At 37.3% G+C, this 24,483-nt stretch overlaps 1 protein-coding gene across 1 annotated transcript in view; it reads left to right on the plus strand.

The window, feature by feature from the left end:
* The window catches only part of EVI5 (ecotropic viral integration site 5), a 231,925-nt gene that overhangs the window by 90,366 nt on the left and 117,076 nt on the right, over positions 1-24,483 (plus strand). Inside the window, exons 3-10 of the mRNA XM_052637081.1 lie at positions 487-676; positions 1,316-1,540; positions 2,334-2,408; positions 6,713-6,838; positions 8,258-8,401; positions 9,362-9,451; positions 9,557-9,654; positions 19,432-19,492. Of these exons, the coding sequence (XP_052493041.1) occupies positions 487-676; positions 1,316-1,540; positions 2,334-2,408; positions 6,713-6,838; positions 8,258-8,401; positions 9,362-9,451; positions 9,557-9,654; positions 19,432-19,492 (1,009 nt within the window). The remainder of the gene's footprint in view (positions 1-486; positions 677-1,315; positions 1,541-2,333; positions 2,409-6,712; positions 6,839-8,257; positions 8,402-9,361; positions 9,452-9,556; positions 9,655-19,431; positions 19,493-24,483) is intronic.

Consider the following 24,483-nt stretch of genomic DNA (forward strand, 5'->3'; position numbering starts at 1 on the left):
TCTTGTCTAACACTCGGAAATGGATTGTCCAAGGAGGTACATATGGTGACAAAGCAAGATACTTTATTGGGAAGGGGCACCTGGTCAGAGAACAGGAGGGTAAGGGAACCCAGGAGGACTGCTCTGCTATGTGGCTTGCTGTCTCAGGTTTTGCATTGATGAGATTAGTTTCTGGGTTGTTTCTGGCCAATCACTCTCAAAAAAGAGTCCTTCCTGGTGGCATACCTATTGCTCAGGCAAGATGGATTTCAGGATCCTGGGAGGTGATAGGACAAGGTGGTGTCTCCTTTTGGCCTTTCCTGAACTCTTCCATTTGGTGGTAGCTTATTAGTTCCATGTTCCTTACTGAGACCTCCTGTGGTAAAATACTCATGCAAATAATTACTATGGTGCCTGGCCTGGGTGGGTGGTTTTAGTCAGTGTTTCCTCTAATATTGTCATCTACTGTCACTGTGAGATCTTGAACAATTTTTAATTATATTTTAGATTGTTAGAGACAGATAGTAAGTCTTTAAGATCTGTAAATGGATCAAGAAGGAACAGTGGCTCCTCCCTGGTATCAAGTTCATCAGCCTCTAGCAACCTCAGTCACCTTGAAGAAGACTCTTGGATTCTTTGGGGAAGAGTTGTTAATGAATGGGAAGATGTGCGCAAAAAGAAGGAGAAACAAGTAAAGGTATTCATATTCTTTGCTGAAGTTCTTCCTCTTATCCCATCAGGCAGAGATTGATAGAGGATTAAAAAAAAAAAATTGGATTCTAGTACTCCCAGGTGCTATGATGAAGAGGTTTGCTTTATATGTTTTCTTCAATTGTGCCAATAGAAGTTTTGATTTGCAGCTATCAGCTATTATAAAAGTCTCCTAGCTGTAGAAATATAGATTCAGAAATGAAGTGGTGACATCCAAAATCCTTTAGTTATCATTATTTTACTTTTTTTTTTTTTAAAGCATAAAACAGCCCATTGAAAGATCATGGTTACCATGCTATCTGTCATTCACAGCTCTGCAGATTATCAGTTCCTTAATACCTTGAGAGGCCATACTCTGAGTGAAATGACAGGAATTTATCCACAGCATTGTTGTTCCTCTGATCAGAACATAATACATCAGTATCTTAGCCAAATCTTAGCTTTGGTTAAAAAGTTCCCTAGTCTTATTATAAAAGTAGCTTTGTGAATTAAAATTTGAGAAAGTAAAAAGAAAAAAATTTTTTTTGAAAACGTCATCTACTCCACTCCAGCTTCCAATCCCTGTGGTTTTCAAGGTAGGAAGCCTAAAATAAGTCATTTAAACATTTTTATTTTTATTTTTTAGGAACTTGTTCGTAAAGGGATACCCCATCATTTTAGAGCAATAGTTTGGCAACTTTTGTGCAGTGCACAAAGTATGCCAATTAAGGATCAGTATTCAGAACTCCTGAAAATGACCTCGCCTTGTGAAAAGTTGATCCGAAGGGACATTGCTAGAACTTATCCTGAACACAATTTTTTTAAGGAAAAAGATAGCCTTGGACAGGAAGTTTTGTTTAATGTAATGAAGGTAAGTTCTATTTATTCATTTTTTTTGGGGGGTGTGAAATAAATTCTTATGTTGAAATTAAACATTTCTCATAATGAAGTATGAACTCATCCTAGTAATCAGTTGCTTTGGCAATCAATTTGATTTTAGCATAATTTTGACTTTAATTCTGATGTTTAAGTTGCTGTCTGATTTGGAGAACTCTTGGAAAATTCCTTACATTGCTTGGTATTAGTTGAAGTCAAATAACCTATACATACCATAGAGAAGACCCTTCATGAAAATGAGTAATTCACCTTCTATGAGTTTCACAATCTGGGAGCAAATTTTCTGTTTGCCGTGGCCAGCGTCACTAAGAGCTCCTCACCCTTGAAAGTCTGTGGCATTGTAATTTTTTCTTCAATATTGTCTTTTCTCTTTGCATAATTCCTTTCCCTTTTAGCTACCCCTGTGAAATTATGATTTCTTGTTAAACCATATCAATTTTGTCAGTGCTTTACCATCATCCTACTCAAATTTTACTCTATCAGCTACATTATTTTTAATGATTTTTAAGCTTTGCCACTTCCCTGAGTACAGATTCCTTTATTTTCTTGTCCTTAAGAGCGGACAATTCCTAATTCGTAAATCATCAAAAGAAAATTTTATGTAGTAAATCATATAGGGTAGGATAGCATGTACAGCAAAGCAAGCAAGAGCTTCTCTAAAAAATAAATGGTCTTTAACCCACATTCTCACCATTTTTAGGCTTGTACAGAAGGAAGGTATGCTATATCATGATAAAGTATTTTGAACAACATTTTTTACTTTTTAGGCGTATTCTTTAGTGGATCGTGAGGTTGGTTACTGTCAAGGAAGTGCTTTTATAGTTGGATTGCTGCTTATGCAGGTAAGTTATATAAGTATTAAAGTTGGAGAATTTAAAAATCATCCTTGTTTTTAGTAAGTGGATTTTGGGTGTTTTTCTCCTAAGCATAGTCTAAATAAGGACATTTAATTTGCACTTTAAAATATTAAACATGTTGAAAATAACACATGGTAAATATCCTGCCACTAAATCAAATTTCATCTTATCTACATTTGGAATCTTATATGTCTGTATTTAATGAGGAATAATCTTTTCCCAGCTAAGGAGGACTGATTAAAGTGTTTCTATAGAAATCTTACTTTATGGGACTTCTCTGGTGGGTTTGATCCCTTATTGAACTAAGATCCCCCATATTGTGTGGCAAGGCTACATGCACACACAAGTCATAGTTATGATATACAGTGTCTTTGGAAGTTTATACAGGACTTTTATTTGTCACAGAACTGAGGGCTTGTTACACCTCTCTTATTATAGGCTTAAAAATAGAGGTACTCAGTCACTTCTGCTGCCTTAGGGATAAACATGTTTCCATTGGCAGTGGCTTGTATTGGGTGGGGTGTTTTTGGAAGTCAAGGACAGGACAGTAAGTCATAGCTTTGACAGGAAATAGCATGTGGTGTTATCTATTTAGCATTATTGAAAAATTTTTAAAAGTCTATCTTACTCTTGTATGAAGTCTCAGACTGAAATATAACTTGAAAAGAAATCTTGGAGAAAGCTTTTGAGTCATATAGGCTTGTTTTTGCAACTCAGTTCTACACTGAGTTCTGTAACCTTGGGCTAGATTATTTTAACATCCTTTTCTTAGCCTTAATTAGGTACTACTTCTACTTTTAGTTCATTATGAGGGTTATATAATATATGTAATAGGCTAGCATGGTGTTTGACACATGGTAAACATGCAATAAAAGTTCCGTGACTTGCCCAAGATCACATATCTTGATAGATAAGAGCAGTGTAGGAATCAGAAACTGTTTCTCCACTGTTACTGTTGTTCAGTCGCTCAGTAGTGTCTCACTCTTTGTGACTACATGGTGTGCAGCATGCCAGGCTTCCCTGTCCTTCACCAACTTCCGGAGCTTGCTCAAACTCATGTCCATTGAGTCGGTGATGCCATCCAACCATCTCATGCTCTGTTGTCCCCTTCTCCTGCCTTCAGTCTTTCCCAGCATCAGGGTCTTTTCTAATGAGTCAGTTCTTTGCATCAGGTGGCCAAAGTTTTGGAGTTTCAGCTTCAGCATCAGTCCTTCCAATGAATATTTAGGACTGATTTCCTTTAGGATGGACTGGCTGTCCAAGGGACTCTCAAGAGTCTTCTCCAGCACCATAGTTCAAAAGCATCAATTCCTCGGCACTCAGCTTTCTTTATAGCCCAACTTCCACATCCATACATAACTACTGGAAAAACCATAGCTTGGACTAGATGGACCTTCATTGCCAAAGTAAGGTCGCTGCTTTTTAATATGCTGTCTAAGTTTGTCATAACTTTTCTTCCAAGGAGCAAGCATCTTTAATTTCATGGCTGCAGTCACCATATGCAGTGATTTTGGAGCCCAAGAAAATAAAGTCTGCCACTGTTTCCCCATCTATTTGCCATGATGTGATGGGACCAGATGCCACTATCTTCATTTTTGGAATGTTGAGTTTTAAGTCAGCTTTTTCACTCTCCTCTTTCACCTTCATCAAGAGGCTCTTTAGTTCCTCTTCACTTTCTGCATAAGGGTGGTAGCATCTGCATATCTGAGGTTGTTGATATTTTTCCTGGTAATCTTGATTTCAGCTTGTGCTTCATCCACCCTGGCATTTCGCGTGATGTACTCTGCATATAAGTTAAATAAGCAGGGTAACAGTATATATCCTTTCACAATTTTGAACCAGTCCATTGTGCCATGTCCGGTTCTAACTGTTGCTTCTTAACTGCATACAGGTTTCTCAGGAGGCAGATAAGGTGGTCTGGTATTCCCATCCCTTGAGGAATTTTCCACAGTTTGTTGTGATCCACACGGTCAAAGGCTTTAGCATAGTCAATGAAACAGAAGTTGATGTTTTTCTGAAATTCTCTTGCTTTTTCTATAATCCAACGGATGTTGGCAATTTGATCTCTGGTTCCTCTGCCTTTTCTAAATCCAGCTTGAACATCTGGAAGTTCTCAGTTCTCATACTGTTGAAGTGGAGAATTTTGAGCATTACTTTACTAGCATGTGAGATGAGTGTAATTGTACGGTAGTTTGAGCATTCTTTGGCATTGCCTTTCTTTGGGATTGAAATGAAAACTGACCTTTTCCAGTCCTGTGGCCACTGCTGAGTTTTCCAAATGTGCTGGCATATTGAGTGCAGCACTTTCACAGCATCCTCTTTTAGGATTTGAAATAGCTCAACTGAAATTCCATCACCTCCACTAGTTCGTAATGATGCTTCCTAAGGCCCACTTGACTTTGCATTCCAGGATGTCTGACTCTAGGTGAGTCAGACATGGTGTTAAAATAGTTAAGAGTACTGGGTATATGTTTTGTGTAATCTTAGTACTGCTTTAAAATTGGGTAAATAGTGTCCCCACTAGACCTTTGCAAAAGACATGATTCTTATTAACTCGGTGTCATAGAGAAAATGTGTATCAGAGAGAAGGGGCAGTTAGTGGCCATAAGGCATTGAGGTCCAAGGAGGGACATGTGCGTCTCTACCCCTGCCCTCTTCCAGTGCTGAGGGAGAGAAAACAGCTTCCTCAGGAGACAGCCAGATTTCGGTTTTGAAGTATCCTTAGGGGGAGTCAGGTTTCACTTAGAGAAAGACAGTGAAAGAACATTTGATGAAGAGATTGAGGGTATAGATAGGATATTTTATTGATGGCAGGCTATTAGTTCCAGAAAGTGCTGTGTAAAAGGTTTAAGGCATATTAGAAATGGGGGAGATTATGGAAGCACTGGAAGCACATGGGATGAGTGTTCTAGGATACTGGGTTTCTTGTAGTGACTGACATAAAAATCAGTGAGGCTATAAAGCTTGATAGGACTAATGAAGATGTGTGTTGGGAGGAAGGAAGGAAGGATGAGTTTTGCTAAGAATAGTTTTTGGCTCCTGTTCATTCCCGGTGTTGAGGCCAGGGAAAATGTATTGTTAATAAATGTAGTCTTCAATAAGAAAAGTGCTTAGAGACCTTTTGAGGTTTCCTCTTTTGAAACACACTGGTATAGTGTGAGTGAATGAACATTAGAAAATTTTATCTTAATACACAAGAAATTCCCTGGCAGTCCAGTGGTTAGGACTGTATGCTCCCAGGGCATGGGTTTGGAGAACTCAGATCTCTGCATGACAGAAAAAAAAAAAGGGATCACACAGTAATTTGTATGTTATGTATCTAAATTTAATATCTGTGTAACTCTACAGAGCTTTTATATTCAGTATCTTAGTTGATGTAATTATCTAGTGAGTTACACACAAAATGTGAAATTGAAACCTTTAAAACCCTAATTACATTTCTGCTCAGAACCCTTGAAAAGCCTCCCATCTCACTTAAGATAAAAGTTCAAGTCCTTACAGGGGTTTCTAAAATCCTAAGGTTTGGTTTGTTGTATTTCTCCTCTATAACCATACCTTCATTTGTCACATCACTCCTAATTTAGTAGTCCCCCGTTTATTGTTCCTTGAGCATGCCACTCGTGATTCCATTTCAAGACATCTGTACTATTCTCAGTACTGTTCTTCCCTCAGTTGTCCCCTTACTTTCAGTATTCTGCTCCAGTGTTGCCTTGCCAAGAGACATTCTCTGACCTACCTATAAACAAATAGAACATATCTCCCCAGGATTCCCTGTTGCTTTACTTTGTCTTATTTCCATAGCGCTTTGCACCATCTGACATATATTAATTGATTTATTCCATATATTGCCTGGAGAATCCCATAGACAGAGGAGCCTGTCAGGCTACAGGGTGCATCACAAGAGTCGGGCACTATTAGGGACTAAACCACCATGTATTGTCTTATCTCCCTCTACTGGAAGGTTCAAACTCCCTGAAAGTAGACTATTTTGTTCACTGGTGTATGAGAGAGAGAGAAGTATCTGGCTTTAAATGAATATTTGTTGATTGAATTCATGAGTTAGGCAAGTGAGGCAGCTGGTCTCAGTTATAAGATTTGCCTAATTTCTCATTGATGGTGATAGAATGGGAAGTTAGAATCTTCTATTCCTAGTCCATTGCTCTTAATATTATATCACTTGGCACTCAAAACAGTGGTTATAGTTGGATAAGTACTTAGTTTAAATGTATTTAGCTTATTTGTTTATCACAGAACATTAATAGATGTTGCTTTTTTTCCTCCTAATGCAGATGCCAGAAGAAGAAGCTTTCTGTGTATTTGTTAAATTAATGCAAGATTATAGACTTCGTGAACTTTTTAAACCAAGTATGGCAGAATTAGGCCTTTGTATGTACCAGTTTGAATGCATGATACAGGTAAAAGTGTGGTGTTAACCAAAAACATACTGCCTTTATATTTTTTGTCATCTTGGTTTGAGTGACAACTAAGCAAATTTAATGTCAAAAGCATTAAAGCAACTGAAAAAAAAAATCACTGTTTTGATTACATGATTATTTGTTGGTCCGTTAACCCACAGTTTAGACTTTACTTCCCAGTTAGGTGCTGTGCCAGGTAGATCATCTGGAACTTTACTACAATTTTTATGTTCAAATCTTAAACATTTGTGCCAAATATATCATAACCTAGGTGCATGAGTTTCTTTATTATGCCGTGTTGATCACATTATTTTATGTAGATTATGCTCTCCTACAGAAGCCCATGAAATTTGGACGCTGATACAATTCATTTCCTTTGAGATGGGATCTCATCTTTTCAATTCTCTCCCCTGCCTTTCCCCTACCTTTCTTTACTGCCTTTCATCTCACTTTTTCTGCTAACCTGTAATCTTAAAAAAATTACTGTTTCTATCCTTTTATATTGTTAATTTAAGATTCATAGTCTTATTGACTGTCTGAGGGTAAAGAGAAGAGAAAGAGAGGAATCAAAACCAAGTAAAAAATACCTTTAAAGTATTTCACCTTTCTGGATTTAATTTTTGTATTTATATAAGTAGATTTGGTATTTTTCCCTGTGGTGTAATGGTATAAATATTCTCCATTTACTTACATTTCCATTAGGTAAGCAAAATTTAAGAATAAAAGTTAAGGATTCAGCTGGCATAAGAGCCATTTTCCTGAGAAAAGTCTCCATTTCCCTGGCAGCCTTACCCACAGGAATTTTAAAATCCTTTACCTTTTCTATGTGTGATGAGAAGAAAGGGATATACCAAATGTTTTTGCATTTTAAAGAGAAAGACAAAGTAGGTCTTGATGATTCTTATTGGTCTTTTAAATAGTAAGCTTATTTTTATCAACCTTAAACTCCCTTGGTTTATTTTCAGTTAATGTGTCATTTATGTTTTGAATTACTAGAGTTGCTGAAGTATCTCGGATGAGAAGGGAGCTTAGGATAGGCAGTCAGGGTTATATAGCACCTGAAAGTATTTCAACATAGCATCTTTCCTTTAAAAAAATTTTTTTTGAAAATATTATAGTTTATATAAAAGTAAAGAAAATTGTAAAAATTTTACTTATTTATTGTAATTTTTCTTATTAAGAAATCATTAGAAAGTTCCAACTTTTTAAGTTCCAACTCCACATCCTTTTTCCCTTCTTCCTTTTCCAAATAGTAACCACTATCTAAAGTGTCCATTTCTGCCTCTTATTTCTTCCATGTGATTCCTGAATTTTTATGTTTATGTTTGGTAAGGGCTAATTTAGTATGTGTACAATAGTTTGGCTTAAAATACTCAGTTTTATAGTGTTTTAGTTAATTAATTCCTTTCTTCTGTGTAGGAGCACCTTCCAGAGCTCTTTGTGCATTTTCAGTCTCAGAGTTTTCATACCTCAATGTATGCATCATCATGGTTTCTGACTATCTTCCTTACAACTTTTCCACTACCAATCGCAACAAGGATATTCGATATCTTTATGTCTGAGGTAAGTTAGTGGGCAACTTACCAGACTGAGCAAAGGAATCACTGGGTTAATGAGAGCTAGGCAATGAGGAGAACAATAAAGGAGACTCATGTGTTCCATGCTAAACTGCTTGCATGGATAATCTCATTTAATCCTATAACATCCCTATGAGTACTGTTCATCTCCTCATTTGATGGATGACAGGTGAAGATGCTGATACTTAGAGAAAGATTAAGTAGCTTGTCTATGGACACATAACACATAAATGGTATAGTAACCAAGATTCAAACATAGGCAGTCAAAATCAGTAGCCCGTACTCTTAATCAGACCTGAATTACCTCCTTTTTGATTTAGTGAGAATTAGTGAGGGTTAAAATTTCCTTTACAGTTAATATTGTTGCAATGCATCTGTTACCCAAAGAAGAAGTAATGAGTATAATTTTCTTCTATCCCATGAACACCTTGCAGGTAGTCCTTTTAATTGTCACTGACATGTAGTGGTGATCCTTTGTCTTCTGTATTTTGACTGAGAAGGTAGGAAGGTAAGGATAGGTGATCAGTGATAGAGAGCACCTAAGAATGTTATTAATTGTTATTAATTACATCTTGGGAAGATCAATTTATATAACATAGCTTAATTCGGTTAGTCTGGAGCCAGGAAACTATGAATCGTGTACTGATCTATCCTGGTTTGCCTGCCAAATCTGTCCTTTCTGTAAATAAAGTTTCTTGGAACATAGCCATCACTGTTTGTTGATATGATGTCTGTGTCTGCTTTTCAGCTGCAATTCCAGGGTTGATTATTTGTGACACTTATAGGTAGGGCTCCTAAAGCCTAAAACATTTGTTTTCCAGCTCTTTACAGAAAATGTGTGCTCTCCTCTAGTTTAGGTACCTAAGTGTTTACCTTAATATTCTTTTGAGTGATTAGTTGTTGTGGAAGAGTAAGTTAAATTTGACTTTATAATTTGATTCTTCAGGGTTTAGAAATAGTGTTTCGGGTAGGATTAGCGCTTCTTCAGATGAATCAGGCAGAACTGATGCAACTCGACATGGAAGGGATGTTACAGGTAAGCCAGGTCCTGATTTCTTAAATGTCTTTAGATTTTACTATGTATTGGTGAATAATAAATGGCACTAAGTAATTCTTATGTTTTTCTTCTGTTGTATCTTAGCACTTTCAGAAGGTCATTCCACATCAGTTTGATGGTGGTCCAGACAAATTAATCCAGGCAGCTTACCAAGTCAAGTATAACTCTAAAAAAATGAAAAAGTAAGTTAAGTATTTTATATTTTGTTTTTTTAGTTAATATTGGTTTGTCAGTGCATTTTAGGAGATTAAATAGAAGCAGCAAAACATTCTAGTGGTGAGTACAATTTTCCTCCTTATTTTATAGAACTGTAATGTTTTCTTTGGTGGTATTAGTTTTTAATACGACATAAATTTAATATCGGAATTTCATAGTGCTCTGATGGTGCAGAGGACTATTGTGTATTACTGTTTTTTTGATGACACTTTTAAAACTCCTTTCCCATTCCACAGTGACTAGAATTAGGAACCTGGTAAGTGTATATAAGAGAGTTTGCTCTTGTTTTAGGAACCACTTTTATGGTGTGGTCCCTAACATTCTTTTCCTCTCAGTTGACCCCAGTCTGTCACTTAAGTTCAAGATTAGTGTAACGAGCAAGATAGTCATGAGGTGTGCATTAAGTTAAAATTTTGTTTATTGTGTATTCAGTTCAGTTCAGTCTCTCAGTCGTGTCCAACTCTTTGTGACTCCATGAACCGCAGCATGCCAGGCCTCCCTGTCCATCCCTGTCCACCCAAACCCATGGCCATCGAGTCGGTGATGCCATCCAACCATCTCATCCTCTGTCGTCCCCTTCTCCTCCTGCCCTCAGTCTTCCTCAGCATCAGGGTCTTTTCCAATGAGTCAGTTCTTCGCATCAGGTGGCCAAAGTATTGAAGTTTCAGCTTCAACATCAGTCCTACCAGTGAACACCCAGGGCTGATCTCCTTTAGAATGGACTGGTTGGATCTCCTTGCAGTCCAAGGGACTCTCAAGAGTCTTCTCCAACACCACAGTTCAAAAGCATCAATTCTTCGGCACTAAACTTTCTTTATAGTCCAACTCTCACATCCATACATGACCACTGGAAAAACCAAAGCCTTGACTAGACGGATCTTTGTTGGCAAAGTAATGTCTCTGCTTTTTAATATGCTGTCTAGGTTGGTTGTAACTTTCCTTCCAAGGAGTAAGCGTTTTTTAATTTCATGGCAGCAATCACCATCTGCAGTGATTTCGGAGCCCAGAAAAATAAAGTCAGCCACTGTTTCCCCATCTATTTGCCATGAAGTGACGGGACCGGATGCCATGATCTTAGTTTTCTGAATGTTGAGCTTTAAGCCAACTTTTTCACTCTCCACTTTCACTTTCATCAAGAGGCTCTTTAGTTCTTCTTCACTTTCTGCCATAAGGGTGGTGTCATCTGCATAGCTGAGGTTATTGATATTTCTCCCGGCAACCTTGATTCCAAGTAGTCCAGCCGAGTGTTTCTCATGATGTACTCTGCATATAAGTTAAATAAGTAGGGTGACAATATACAGCCTTGACGTACTCCTTTTCCTATTTGGAACCAGTTTGTTGTTCCATGTCCAGTTCTAACTTGCTTCCTGACCTGCATATAGGTTTCTCAAGAGGCAGGTCAGGTGGTCTGGTATGCCCATCTCTTTCAGAATTTTCCACAGTTTATTGTGATCCACACAGTCAAAGGCTTTGGCATAGTCAATAAAGCAGAAATAATGTTTTTCTGGAACTCTCTTGGCTTTTTCGATGATCCAGGGGATGTTGGCAATTTGATCTCTGGTTCCTCTGCCTTTTCTAAAACAAGCTTGAACATCTGGAAGTTCACGGTCCACGTATTGCTGAAGTCTGGCTTGGAGAATTTTAAGCATTACTTTACTAGTGTGTGAGATGAGTGCAATTGTGCGGTAGTTTGAGCATTCTTTGGCATTGCCTTTCTTAGGGATTGGAATGAAAACTGACCTTTTCCAGTCCTGTGGCCACTGCTGAGTTTTCCAAATGTGCTGGCATATTGAGTGTAGCACTTTGACAGCATCATCTTTCAGGATTTTATATAGCTCAACTGGAATTCCTTTGTAGTGAAACTTTGTTTTGTATGTATTTCATTAAAGTTCGAGATAAGCAGTCTTGTCACGTAAAGTTTGATTTCTGAAATAATAATAAAAGTGTTAAGAACAATAGCTCTGGGATCAGTTTCCGGAAAGACTGATTCCCCCATGTCGCTTCTTTCTTGCTCCCATTTTTCTGGCTGAATTACCATCTGGAGCATGGATGCTATTCCACGTAATCCAAGTTATTCAGCCTCCTTTTCTCCACTAATCTTCCTACTACACTATCCATTTCTAATCTCTCTATATCTGTGATTAAATATGTATTTTTCCAAAGACGCCGGCTCCGTCCCCCCACCTTCGAATCACCCTGGATCCACCGGGGCTGGACCCCGGCAAGTGGCGCCCGGAACAGGCTATTCGAAGGATTCTCCGGAAAAGCATTCAGAAGCTCTCAACTGACCTGCACCTGATTAAATTAAACAAAAAAGGGGGATATGCCGGGGGCCAGCGTGAGGAACTCCGCCCATGGCAAAGGTCATGAGGAAAGAGGCTTGGCATATGCAAAGGCGTGATCAAGCCTCAGGAAACCCCCTGTTCCCGAGCAGCTACCCCAAAACCAGAGTCTGTTTTATGCTCTCACCTACACCTCTGACTTTACGGGGGGCTCTCCCCCATAACCGTTTCTCTCAGAGAAGGAGTAAACGTGCAGCTCCAAGGCAATAAAAATTCTTGGGCGTGACAAGAGTGTTTCAGCTTACGGACTGCTCTGAAGGTTATCTAGCCCACCTGTATAGGTTAGTCTGGCCACATGTGATTTACAGCCTCCCAATCTGAGAGGCATGAGATGTTTTAGACTTACTAAAGGCAAATTATTTTGGGGAGTTAGAAATTATTAGTATAATGGGTTGGTTAGGAATTATATTGGTGAAGGGTTTTTTCATTTGTTGTGTCAATAATTGCTGCTAATTCCCTGCTCTGGGTGGGACAAGGATGTCTCAGGTCAAACCTCTCTTCGGATTATCCATACTCCTGCCACATGATTGTTTACTACCTCTTAACCATAAACAGCACAGAGTTTTGGAGTATTTTGAGAGTCTTAATTAGCATAGGGCTTTTTCTTCTTGTTGAGTCAATGATTGCCGCCAGGCCTCCATATCCTTAGGCACTTGGGAATATATTAATCAATGTATTTGGAATATAGGAAAGGAAATACAGTAGTTTTTGATGTTAGCAATACTAGACTTTTTGAGCTAATGGATTTTCTTTTTGTAATAGATCACTGTACTTTGTTATAAATCACTGTGTCCTTGCTATGTAAGAATGTAACTTTATCTTATCTTAAGACTAAATAGATCTTAAGGGGAGCATTGGTGAAAGGATTTTCATTTGTTGGGCTGATGTTTGCTGCTAAATCTCCATGTTCCCTACCCTTCTAATGAATATAACTAACATATAGGAGAAATAAGTATTAACCTTTAAGATTAATCCTGTTAACCTTGGGTTAAATAAATTCCTTTCTTGATTGTAACTCATTACACCCTCACCCTATACGAATGCAGCTTTATTTGGAGGGTGGTGCCTGGTTTGAGAAAAAACACACTTGGAAAAAATAAGTTTTTCGGTTATCAGAAAGAAAGGATCATAAAATGTCAGCAGGTCTCACTCATGGCCAGAAGATGATGTAATATCCCTAAGACCTTTTTTTATACATTTATGTGAAGCACCTGATTTTGATAAAGGTCAGGACTGCTGACCCCCGCGTGACTCTGTATTCATCCCTATGTGTAACAAAAGGTATATAAGTAAACCCAAAAATAAAGAAATCGGATCAGTTTCTGGAAAAAAAAAAAAAAAAGAACAATAGCGCTTATTCTTCTAGCTTTCAACAGTTAAATAAATCTTAACCTGAGGTCATAATTAGCATTCCTGACACTTGTTAATGTGGTACGAGTTGCTTTAAAATGACAGCAGTACTAGCCTCACAGTTCTTAATATCTTTGCTGCTGCATAATAAAATTACATTAACATGTTCAATGTACTCCCATAGAGATTCCTACTCCAAAAATATATTAGAATATGAGTAAATATTGTGTTATTAAAATTAGTTAACTCTAATTTGTGAAAACAGATAATCTATCATGTTCAGCTAGTATTGTTAATAAATTACCTGTGAAATTACTAATAACCAATTACATCGCAGCATCATTTTGAGACATTTTAGACTGAAAAGCTGTTCTGTTCTATAAAACCTTGGGAACCATCTCAGTTTCTGCCTCTTAACCTTAATTTAAAAGTACTTTATTGCTAAAAAATGCTAATCATTTGATCCTTTAGTAAGTTGTAATCTTTTACAGTAGTAACCAAAGATCTCTGATCACAGGTCACCATAACAAATATGCTTCTGTTTTTTTCCTTTTATTGGTACTTGCCTTCCTTTTCCGTTGCAATATCTACTTCTTACTGCTTATTATGCATATTCTGGAGAGTAATGTTTTATCAGTATTAAAGGATGAGTTTCATCTGTTTCTAATAAGTACCACTCTCAGAATATAATGAACTTAGACTTGGACCTGGCTCTGAAAAAGGTTCAAACTTCCTGTACATAGGATGATGGGAGAGCAGGGAAGTAAATAGCTTATTACAGTTATAGTTTCAGTTCAGTTCAGTCTCTCAGTCCTGTCTGAGTCTTTGCGACCCTATGGACTACAGTATGCCAGGCTTCCCTGTCCATCACCAACTCCCAGAGCTTGCTCAAACTCATGTCCAAACTCATGACTCTCATCCTCTGTCGTCCCCATCTCCTCCTGCCTTCAGTCTTTCCCAGCACCAGGGTCTTTGTCAATATAACAGGTTATTAATTTGTCATGTAAGAGATGCATAGTCTATGTGTCTTTAAACTGTATACACAGTCTAGTCTGCTGGGGCCCAGGAAAATGTTCAGAGCATGGTCAACATTTATATTTATATCATTTATATTTATATAAATGTTTATATAAATTAATTTATATTTATATAAATTTATATAAATAATAGATATTTCCATTTATATTCTTTCCTAACTTTTATCTGCATGATAATATTCCTGAGTTAGAGGTATTTTTACTGAGTTCAAGCATAGAATAGTCACCACATGACAGGCCAGTTAATCAAGAGTCAAGGAATAGTGCCTTTATTTGGAAAGCCAGCAGACTAAGAAGATGGAGGACTGGTGTCCCAATGAACAATCTTACCTGAGTTAGGATTTAGGCCTGTTTAATGCTAACAGGGGAGTGAGGGTAGCTGGTTGTTGCAGATGTCTTGGTGCTGAAATTCTTTTTTTTGCAGCAGTCCACAGATCTGGTCACAAGGTTCCTATAAACCCCCAACAAGACAAATTTTCTTCATTTTACATCTTTTTATCTCCATATGAATAGAAAAGTGCTGTCCTTTTAATGATCAAGCCTGGGAGGCGGAGCCTTGAGAATGGGCTCTCATTTGTATTTCAGGCTCATCTTTGTACAACAGTTCAGAGCCAGAATGATTAAGCACAGGTAACAAAGCACAAAGGTTAGAGCTAAAGGAGTAGATCCAATGTGGAGTCAGGTCTGTTCTTCATTACAGTATCTTTGTGTTCCTTTATACCTTCCCTTTTACAGTCTGCCTTCTACTACTTTATGAAAGTAAGGCAACCCTGTCATGTTCCAGTTCTTACTGTGGTACGTTACTCTGGGATATAAAAATATCCGGGATTCCAAGTCAGAGGGGCAATTTCAGAAAATTTTGCTCCAGAAGGAGTGTGCCTTGAGAGAACAAAGCAAGAAAAATCAGATGGAGCAGCTTCTTACCTTATCCAGCTAATAGATGCTTGGCAGTACTGCATTATCTTGCTTACAGTTAGAATTGAAAGTTAAAATGGTGATGATGGAGTTAAGTATTCATTTCAGTTCAGTTCAGTTCAGTAGCTCAGTCGTGTCCGACTCTTTGCGACCCCATGAGTCACAGCACACCAGGCCTCCCTGTCTGTCACCAACTCCCGGAGTTCACTCAGACTCGCGTCCGTCGAGTCAGTGATGCCATCCAGCCATCTCATCCTCCGTCGTCCCCTTCTCCTCCTACCCCCAATCCCTCCCAGCATCAGAGTCTTTCCAGTGAGTCAACTCTTCGCATGAGGTGGCCAAAGTACTGGAGTTTCAGCTTCAGCATCATTCCCTCCAAAGAAATCCCAGGACTGATCTCCTTCAGAATGGACTGGTTGGATCTCCTTGCAGTCCAAGGGACTCTCAAGTGTCTTCTCCAGCACCACAGTTCAAAAGTATCAATTCTTCGGCGCTCAACCTTCTTCACAGTCCAACTCTCACATCCATACATGACCACTGGAAAACCATAGCCTTGACTAGACAGACCTTTGTTGGCAAAGTAATGTCTCTGCTTTTTAATATACTATCTAGGTTGGTCATAACTTTTCTTCCAAGGAGTAAGCGTCTTTTAATTTCATGGCTGCAGTCACCATCTGCAGTGATTTTGGACCCCCCAAAATAAAGTCTGACACTGTTTCCACTGTTTCCCCATCTATTTCCCATGAAGTGATGGGACCAGATGCCATGATCTTCGTTTTCTGAATGTTGAGCTTTAAGCCAACTTTTTCACTCTCCTCTTTCACTTTCATCAAGAGGCTTTTTAGTTCCTCTTCACTTTCTGCCATAAGGGTGGTGTCATCCTCATATCTGAGGTTATTGATATCTCCCGGCAATCTTGATTCCAGCTTGTGCTTCTTCCAGCCCAGCGTTTCTCATGATCTATTCTGCATAGAAGTTAAATAAGCAGGGTGACAGTATACAGCCTTGACGTAGTCCTTTTCCTATTTGGAACCAGTCTGTTGTTCCATGTCCAGTTCTAACTGTTGCTTCCTGACCTGCATATAGGTTTCTCAAGAGGCAGGTCAGGTGGTCTGGTATGCCCATCTCCTTCAGAATTTTCCACAGTTTATTGTGATCCACACAGTCAAAGGCTTTGGCATAGTCAATAAAGCAGAAATAGATGTTTTTCTGGAACTTTTTTGCTTTTTCCATGATCCAGTGGATGTTGGCAATTTGATCTCTGGTTCCTCTGCCTTTTCTAAAACAAGCTTGAACATCTGGAAGTTCACGGTTCATGTATTGCTGAAGCCTGGCTTGGAGAATTTTGAGCATTACTTTACTAGCATGTGAGATGAGTGCGATTGTGTGGTAGTTTGAGCATTCTTTGGCATTGCCTTTCTTTGGAATTGGAATGAAAACTGACCTTTTCCAGTCCTGTGGCCACTGCTGAGTTTTCCAAATGTGCTGGCATATTGAGTGCAGCACTGTCACAGAATCATCTTTCAGGATTTGAAATAGCTTAACTGGAATTCCATCACCTCCACTAGCTTTGTTCATAGCCCACTTGACTTTCTAAGGCCCACTTGAGTTCACATTCCAGGATGTCTGGCTCTAGGTGAGTGATCACACCATTGTGATTATCTTGGTCATGAAGATCCTCTTTTGTATAGTTCTTCTGTGCATTCTTGCCACCTCTTCTTAATATCTTCTGCTTCTGTTAGGTCTATCCATTAGAGACTCTTAAAATTTAAAAATAAAATACATTCAAAAATTTTTGTGTATTCTAAGAAAGACACTTAACAGAAAAGACAATCCACAGAATGGGAGAAAACAATTACAAATCACATATCTGATAAAAGGTTAATATCTATATAGAGAACTCTTACCTATATATTATCTATTTACTCTTATCTATATATTAATATATAGATATATTAATATCTATATAGAGAACTCTTAAAACTCAACAGCCAAAGCCAAACAGCTGAATTTAAAAATGGATAGTGGATTTGAATGGACATTTCTCCAAAGAGATATAAGTGGTCAGTAGGCACATAAAATGATGCTCAGTATACAGCATAATATGGGTAAACTATGGAGACATGATACTGAGTGAAATAAACCAGTCACGACAGGACAAATACTGTATAATTCCATTTCTGTGAGATATTTAGTGTTGTCAGACTCACATACATAGAGCATAAAACGGTTGTTGTCAAGACCTGGTGAGAGGGGGCAGTGGAATGTTATTCTTTCACAGGTATAGAGTTTCATTTTTTAAGATGAAAAAAGCTATGGACGTGGTGGTGGTGACAGCTTCACAGCCTTCTCTGTGTGTGTATGTGCGAATGCATGCACTCAGTAGTGCTTGACTTTGACATCGCATGGACTGTAGCTCGCCAGGCTCCTCTGTACATGGGTTTCTCCAAGCAAGAATACTGGAATGGGTTGCTATTTCCTATTCCAGGGGATCTTCCTGGCCTAGGGATCGACCACCCCATCTCTTCTATCTCCTGCATTAGCAGGCAGATTACCACTAGCGCCACTGGGAGAGACCACTGAATCGAACATTTAAAAATAGTGAAGATGGTAAAATTTGTTATATGTATTTTACCACAATACAAAAGTGTTCTGTGAGCTAAGTGAGACTGAAAGTAAAAGAAAGTAAAAGTGAGTGAGATTAAACATAGTAAATAATAGGTTCTTGTCTCTTGAGGGAGAACTTGATTTTTGAAAGGAGCTATAAGTTATGTGGAGCTTGGTTATTATTTGAAGGGTTAAACTTGTTATTAACATTTTTGATTGAGAACAATATTTAAAAAAAGAAACTTGGTAGTACTAATTTTTGGATGGCCAGTAATTTTTTAAGATAATTTTATGCTTTAATAGTAAAGTTGCAAATATAGTACCTTACATTTGTTTCTCATTTCTTACTATGACAGTTCCTTAATCTTTTCTTATGTTTTCTGACCTTGACACTTCTGATTGAGCTGGCCAAATGTAATTTATTTAGAATGACCTTCAGTTGGGGTTTAATGATTTCTCTTGATTAAATTGAGGGTATGCGTTACTGGGTAGTATACCACAGAGGTGAGGTGCCTTTCTCATTACGTCTTAACACGGAGTGTGTGATGTGTGTATGCATTACTAGTGATGTTAACCTTGATCATTTGGCTCAGATGTTGTCTGCTAAGATCCTATACTATAAATTTTCTATTTTTTTCCTCTGTAATTACTAAACATTTTGGGAGAGATACTCTGAGATTGCGTTTAAACTTCTACCCACTGATTTTAGCATCCATTTTTCTTGCCGATGGCAGTTATTTATTGTGGAGCTCTAATGGTGATTTTTATATTTGCCTCATTCTTTCCACATTTATTAACTGGAATTTTTTTTGGTAGGAGCAGTTGTTCCTTTTCTCCCCTTACAGATTTCTTAGTCAAGCTTAGTTAAGATCCAGTTGAATTTTGTCAATGTATTCCAATTTGAGGGGGAAGGATAGGTGGTTCTTTTGTAAGTAAAGGGCTAAATAGAATCTATAAGCTCAGTTCTGTGTTTTGTGCTGTATATTTATAGCATTTTGCTTTTTAAAGTTTACTTTTCTGTGGTTCTTATTTTTATCATTATTTTAAAATATTTATCCTATTATTTATTTGACTGTACCAGGTCTTAGTTGTAACACGCGAGATTGTTGATCTTTGTTGAGACATGCAGGATCTTTAGTTGTGGCATGTGGGATTTTTTTAGTTGCAGCAATTGAACTTAGTTGTGGGACATGGGATCTAGTTCCCTGACCAGGGGTTGCACCCTGGCCCCCGCAATGGGAGCCTAGAATCGTAGCCACTGGACCACCAAGGAAGCTTCTTTTTTGTTTGTTTGTTTTTGAAATAATTTTTTTGTGTGTGAAAACGCATACAACTATTGAGATGATTTTTCTGATTTTAAATATTGCAAATCATAAGTTAAGGGGAACATAGCAAAATTATATTTTGTGTTAATATATGGCTTTAAATTTTATAATTTCTGTAACTAAATTGGAATGAAAGCATACCTTTAACTTTCTTTTTCCCCTCTTAGGCTTGAAAAGGAATATACTACAATAAAAACTAAAGAAATGGAAGAACAAGTTGAAATTAAAGTAAGTATCTTAGAACTTTTAAAAGTACTGAACATAATCTGATTGAAGTCAGTTATTTGGCAATATATGTTAGGTAATGTGACATATGTTGATATATTGTAGATTTAATGATGGTGTTTGTATTTATTTATTGCTAAATTTACCATCCCACTAGGTTATAGTTAAAAACAGACATTTCAAAAAATAATGTGACTGAAGTGGTTTTCATTCTAATATGGAAGAAAGCAGCTTTTCCTTTTTCTGGATTTATTGGCAGGTCATCAGGAGAAAATACTTTTTTGGGGGAAGAATAATTATCATTCCATTTAAGCATGTTTTAAAAAGTTACAGAGAAGATAATCTATAACATGCTGAGACTAAAAGCAGTATAGTATAAGGGAGACCAAATAGAGGAGATTATTGCATTAGAAATAATTTTGGCTGCTTTAGAGAAGCAAAAAGCTTTGACTAATTCAATCTTCCAATCTCTAAGCAAAGGTTATATTTTAATTACTGTTGAGAGAAACAGGTAGGTTTTCAATCTGAAGGGCATGTAAGTTCACATGTGCGTCTTACAAACTGTTTGTATCCCTGTAGGCTAGAAATTGTTGTGGATCCTTTAGCACTGTGTAAGCTGTGTGTTAAGGAAAATTAGATTGGCTCTTATGCTGATATTTCAAGATGGGGATAATGGATAGAAACGTGAGTTAGTGAAGGAACTCGGTGACTGGCTGATCCAATTTCTTACCTTTTATTTTCTCCCTAACTCCTGCAAAAGAAAAAGAAAAAACAAATTTATTAAATGACTCCACTTTAAAAAACAAAACAAAACACAACTGTATGTTTGAATGTGTCTGATTTTTAACTTGGACCTAACAAGACATTTGATGACCATCTTATTTACAGTTTCACTAGCCATGTATTAATTCAGCCTTGCTGTAAAATAAGACTTCATTAGTCACATCCTACAGGCAGGCCCTTTTTACTAGGGAATGAGTTCTGCTAAATTGCTACTCTTTCTTACCATAATCCTTCTCAAAAGCCTCCTGGAACACAATTTCTTCCCTTATCAACTCTGTCTCTCTTTCATTTCCATTTCTATCACCTACTTACTACCTGTTGGAAATAGATACTTCTAAATTTTTCAGAGAGACAGAGAGAGAAAGAAAAGACCCCTGTGGATTTTTTTCCTTTTTTTTTTTTTTAAAAAAAAAAGGTCTGTCATCCAACTGCTGCTCTACTATTTGCTTTTCTTTTAGGTTCCATGAGTAAGAGTAATATTAAATCATACCCTCCACTTCAACCTACTGAAAGTAAAAAGTACGCCATCCTGATGACTGGGGCGAGACCATGGGTTATTCGGAACTGCAAATCAAGAATCTGAGGATGGGGAAACCATCCTGTTCATTTCATCATGCTTTGTTGTTGGAAAAAAAAAAAAACAAACCCTCAGTTCTATGAACAATCCTTGCTCTTGAAGTTTTTTTCCTAAGATTAAGTCACATATGTAGGAATATCAAAAGACCTTTTCAAAAGGAGCTAGCAGACTTTAGCCTATATTTGCAGTTTTTTTCAAATTTTTATTTTTGGGTAAAGTAAGAGTTGACATACCTCACAAAATACTTTCAAACATGTTTTAGGCAAAAACAGATGGCTTATAAAGTTGTTTATAGAGAAGAATCTGGGGAAAAAACGTTTAAAAGTTAGTGGAATGCATTGGGTAAATAAAGTATGCTGATTTCAAAGATAGTTCCTTTTATAAAATCTTGTTTCCACTTAGTTCTTTTTTACTCTTGTACCATTTTCTTTCCTTTCCTCATTCCTCCTGCTCCTTAAAGGGCAAAGCCAAAACAATTTTTGTGTAACTGTACTTTTTAAACTTTGCGCATGTCTGATTTTTAAGTTGGATCTGGCAATTATTCTCAGTCATAATCAGAAGACCACGTTATTTACAGTTAATTAGCCATGTATTCTTGGAGCCATTCCTTATTCACATTCCCTTCCCCTCCCACAAGGTCCCTTTTACAAGGGAGTTAATTGTGTTAAACTAGTACTTTCTTGCTTTGGTTCTAAAAGCCTTCGGGAGATAATTTTATATTGTTCTTTTCACAAATAGTATGATCATAATTATGTCATTTTTTCCCCCATTTTATTGCAGTTTGTAGATACTGTATTTTTTTTGTTTATTTTAAATTGGAGGATAATTGTTTTACAAGGTTGTATTGATTTCTGCTGTACAGCAACATGAATCAGCCATAAGTAACCATATGTTTCCTCCCTGGTGACCCTCCCCCCACCCATCTATCCCTCTAAGTTGTTATAGAGCCCTTGGTTGAGCTCCCTCGTGTCAATACAGCAGCTTCCCACTAGCCCTCTGTTTTACACAACGTAATATATGTGTTTCAGTGCCACTCTTTGAACTTTGAACTCTCTCCTTCCCCCACTGTCCACAAGTCTGTTCTCTGTCTGTGTCACCATTGTTGCCCTGCAAATAGGTTCATCAGTACCATCTTTCTAGACGCCATATATATGTGTTAATAAACGGTATTTGTTTTTTTCTTTCTGACTTCACTCTGTATAAAAGGCTCTAGGTTCATCCACATCAGTTCAACTGACTCAAATTTGTTCCTTTTTATGGCCGAGTAATATTCCATTGTGTATATGTACCACAACTCTTTTTATTCATTCATCTGCCAGTGGACCCATTGGTTGCTTCCATATCCTGGCTATTGTAAATGTTAATCTCCAAAATACACAAGCAACTCGTTGTAGCCCAATATTTGAAAAGCAAAAAAATCCAGTCAAAAAATAGGCTGCAGACCTAAACAGACATTTCTTCAAAGAAAACATATAAATGGCCCAACAAACACATGAAAAGATGCTCAACATGGCTCATTATTAGAGAAATGCAAATAAAAACTACAATGAGTTATCATCCCACACTGGTCAGAAGTGCCATCATCAAAAAATTTGCAAACAGTAAATGCTGAAGTGGATGTGGAGTAAAGGAAACCCTCTTGCACCATTGATGGGAATGTAAATTGATATAGCCACTATGGACAGCATAGAGGGTCCTTAAAAAACTAGGAATGGAACCACAGTATTACCCACATCTAGGCATATACTGAGAAAACCATAATTCATAAGCACACGTGTACCCCAGTGTTCATCCAGCACTATTTACAATAGCCAGGACATGGAAGCAACTTTGATGTCTGTCAGCAGATGGATGGATAAAGAAATTGTGATGATATTTTGATGTAGAAGTAAAAGATCATTCTTTAATGTTGTGACATGTGTTTAATGTTTGACCTTCAGGTCAATAACTTATGCTAAGAATTCTATCTGTCAGCTTCTTGATCAAGAAAGTGACTTTCAAGTATTTTCCATTCTTTCTCTGAAAGTGTTATAGGAAGATTTTGTTAATAACAATTTCATACGGTGAATGTTACATTTTACCGTGTGAAATTTTTGGTAAATAGAAACACCTTTGTCAGTATCTTCTTCCAATCTCTTGATGTTCTACCTGAGGGGGAGGAGGTAAGAAATACTAAAATTCTAGCTTATTTAGGGGTAAACCACAGATCTTTAAAAAAGAAGAGCCTTTATCACCTGATCTATTTAAGATAGACATATGAATTTATGTTTAAATTTGTGCTTTGGGGCATAGAGATTTAAGTCCTGTGAAGAGGAGTTAGAAATTCTGACTGGTTATTAGTCAGATTTGGATATTTTTTACTTCAAAAATTATGAGATATTCCAGATATGCTGAAAACTAGAGCATATATATAAAATATATTTTTATACATATATAAAACGTCACTGCCTGACATAAATAATACAAACATGACAAGTGTTATTTAAGTCATCTAGGAGTTATATTAAACAATCAATATAAAGTACTACTAGTATTTGCACATTTATTCAACACTTAATATATAAAGGATAATTTATATTTAATCTTTGGTAACCTTCTGAAACGGTTGTTCATCTTTCTGTGAAGAAACGAAGGTTCAGGAAGCTCAAATAATATGCTAGTGGTTATATTGATAGAGGGCTTCCCTGGTGGCTTAGATGGTAAAGAATCCACATGCAATGCAGGAAACCTGAGTTCGATCCCTGGGTTGGAACGATTGCCTGGAGAAGGAAATGGCAACCCTCTCCAGTGTTCTTGCCTGGAGAAACCCATGAACAGAGGAGCCTGGAGGGCTACAGTCCATGAGGTCTCAAAGAGTGGGACATGACTGAGTGACTAAGCACACAAGGACATGTTGATAGAAGATTGTCAAGGGTTAGAACTCTGATTTGGGTTAGTGTTAGATTCATATATGTTCTTAAGTGTATACATTGTGCTACTTGCCAAGAGAAACTTTAATGTATTGTTATCTAAAAAGGACTTGTATGCCAGTTTTTCTGTGGCTTTACAAGCTTTTCATTAAAAAATGAATAGCTACTTAATAAAATCCAGTGGGGAAACAAGAGCATAATTTATTGAAGAAATCATTCATTTAACAGATATCTACAGTGCCTACTGCATACCCAAACACTGTTCTCGGCATTTGAGATGTGTTTATGAAACAGACCAATTCCTTCCCTCGTGATGCTTGCATTCTAGTGTGGAAAATATACAATAGGTAAAATGTACAGTATTTTAGATGGTGATAAGTGTAAAACAGAGGGGGGAAAATCTTAAGGAAGGGCAAACAAACTGATGGTGTTTGGATTAAAAATTTAGAGTAATTGACCACTTTCCTTTGAATAAAGACCTGAAGGAAGTGAGGGAGCTAGATATATAAGGAGAGCTGAGTCTGGTTAGGAGAGTGCTGATGAGGAGTAGTGATAGGACGGCATGAAAATGAAGGAAGTAGTAAGACATAAGATGCTGCATGTTACAAATAATATAGGGAGTTGCTGAACATATGAAGACTTTAGCTTTTCCTCTGGTGAGCCGTCAGAGTTTTCAGTAGAGAATGACAAGGTATGACTTAAGTTTTCAGTAGGTCTTCTAGTTG

The sequence above is a fragment of the Budorcas taxicolor genome, chromosome 3, assembly GCF_023091745.1.
Source record: "Budorcas taxicolor isolate Tak-1 chromosome 3, Takin1.1, whole genome shotgun sequence".
NCBI classification, from domain to species: domain Eukaryota; kingdom Metazoa; phylum Chordata; class Mammalia; order Artiodactyla; family Bovidae; genus Budorcas; species Budorcas taxicolor.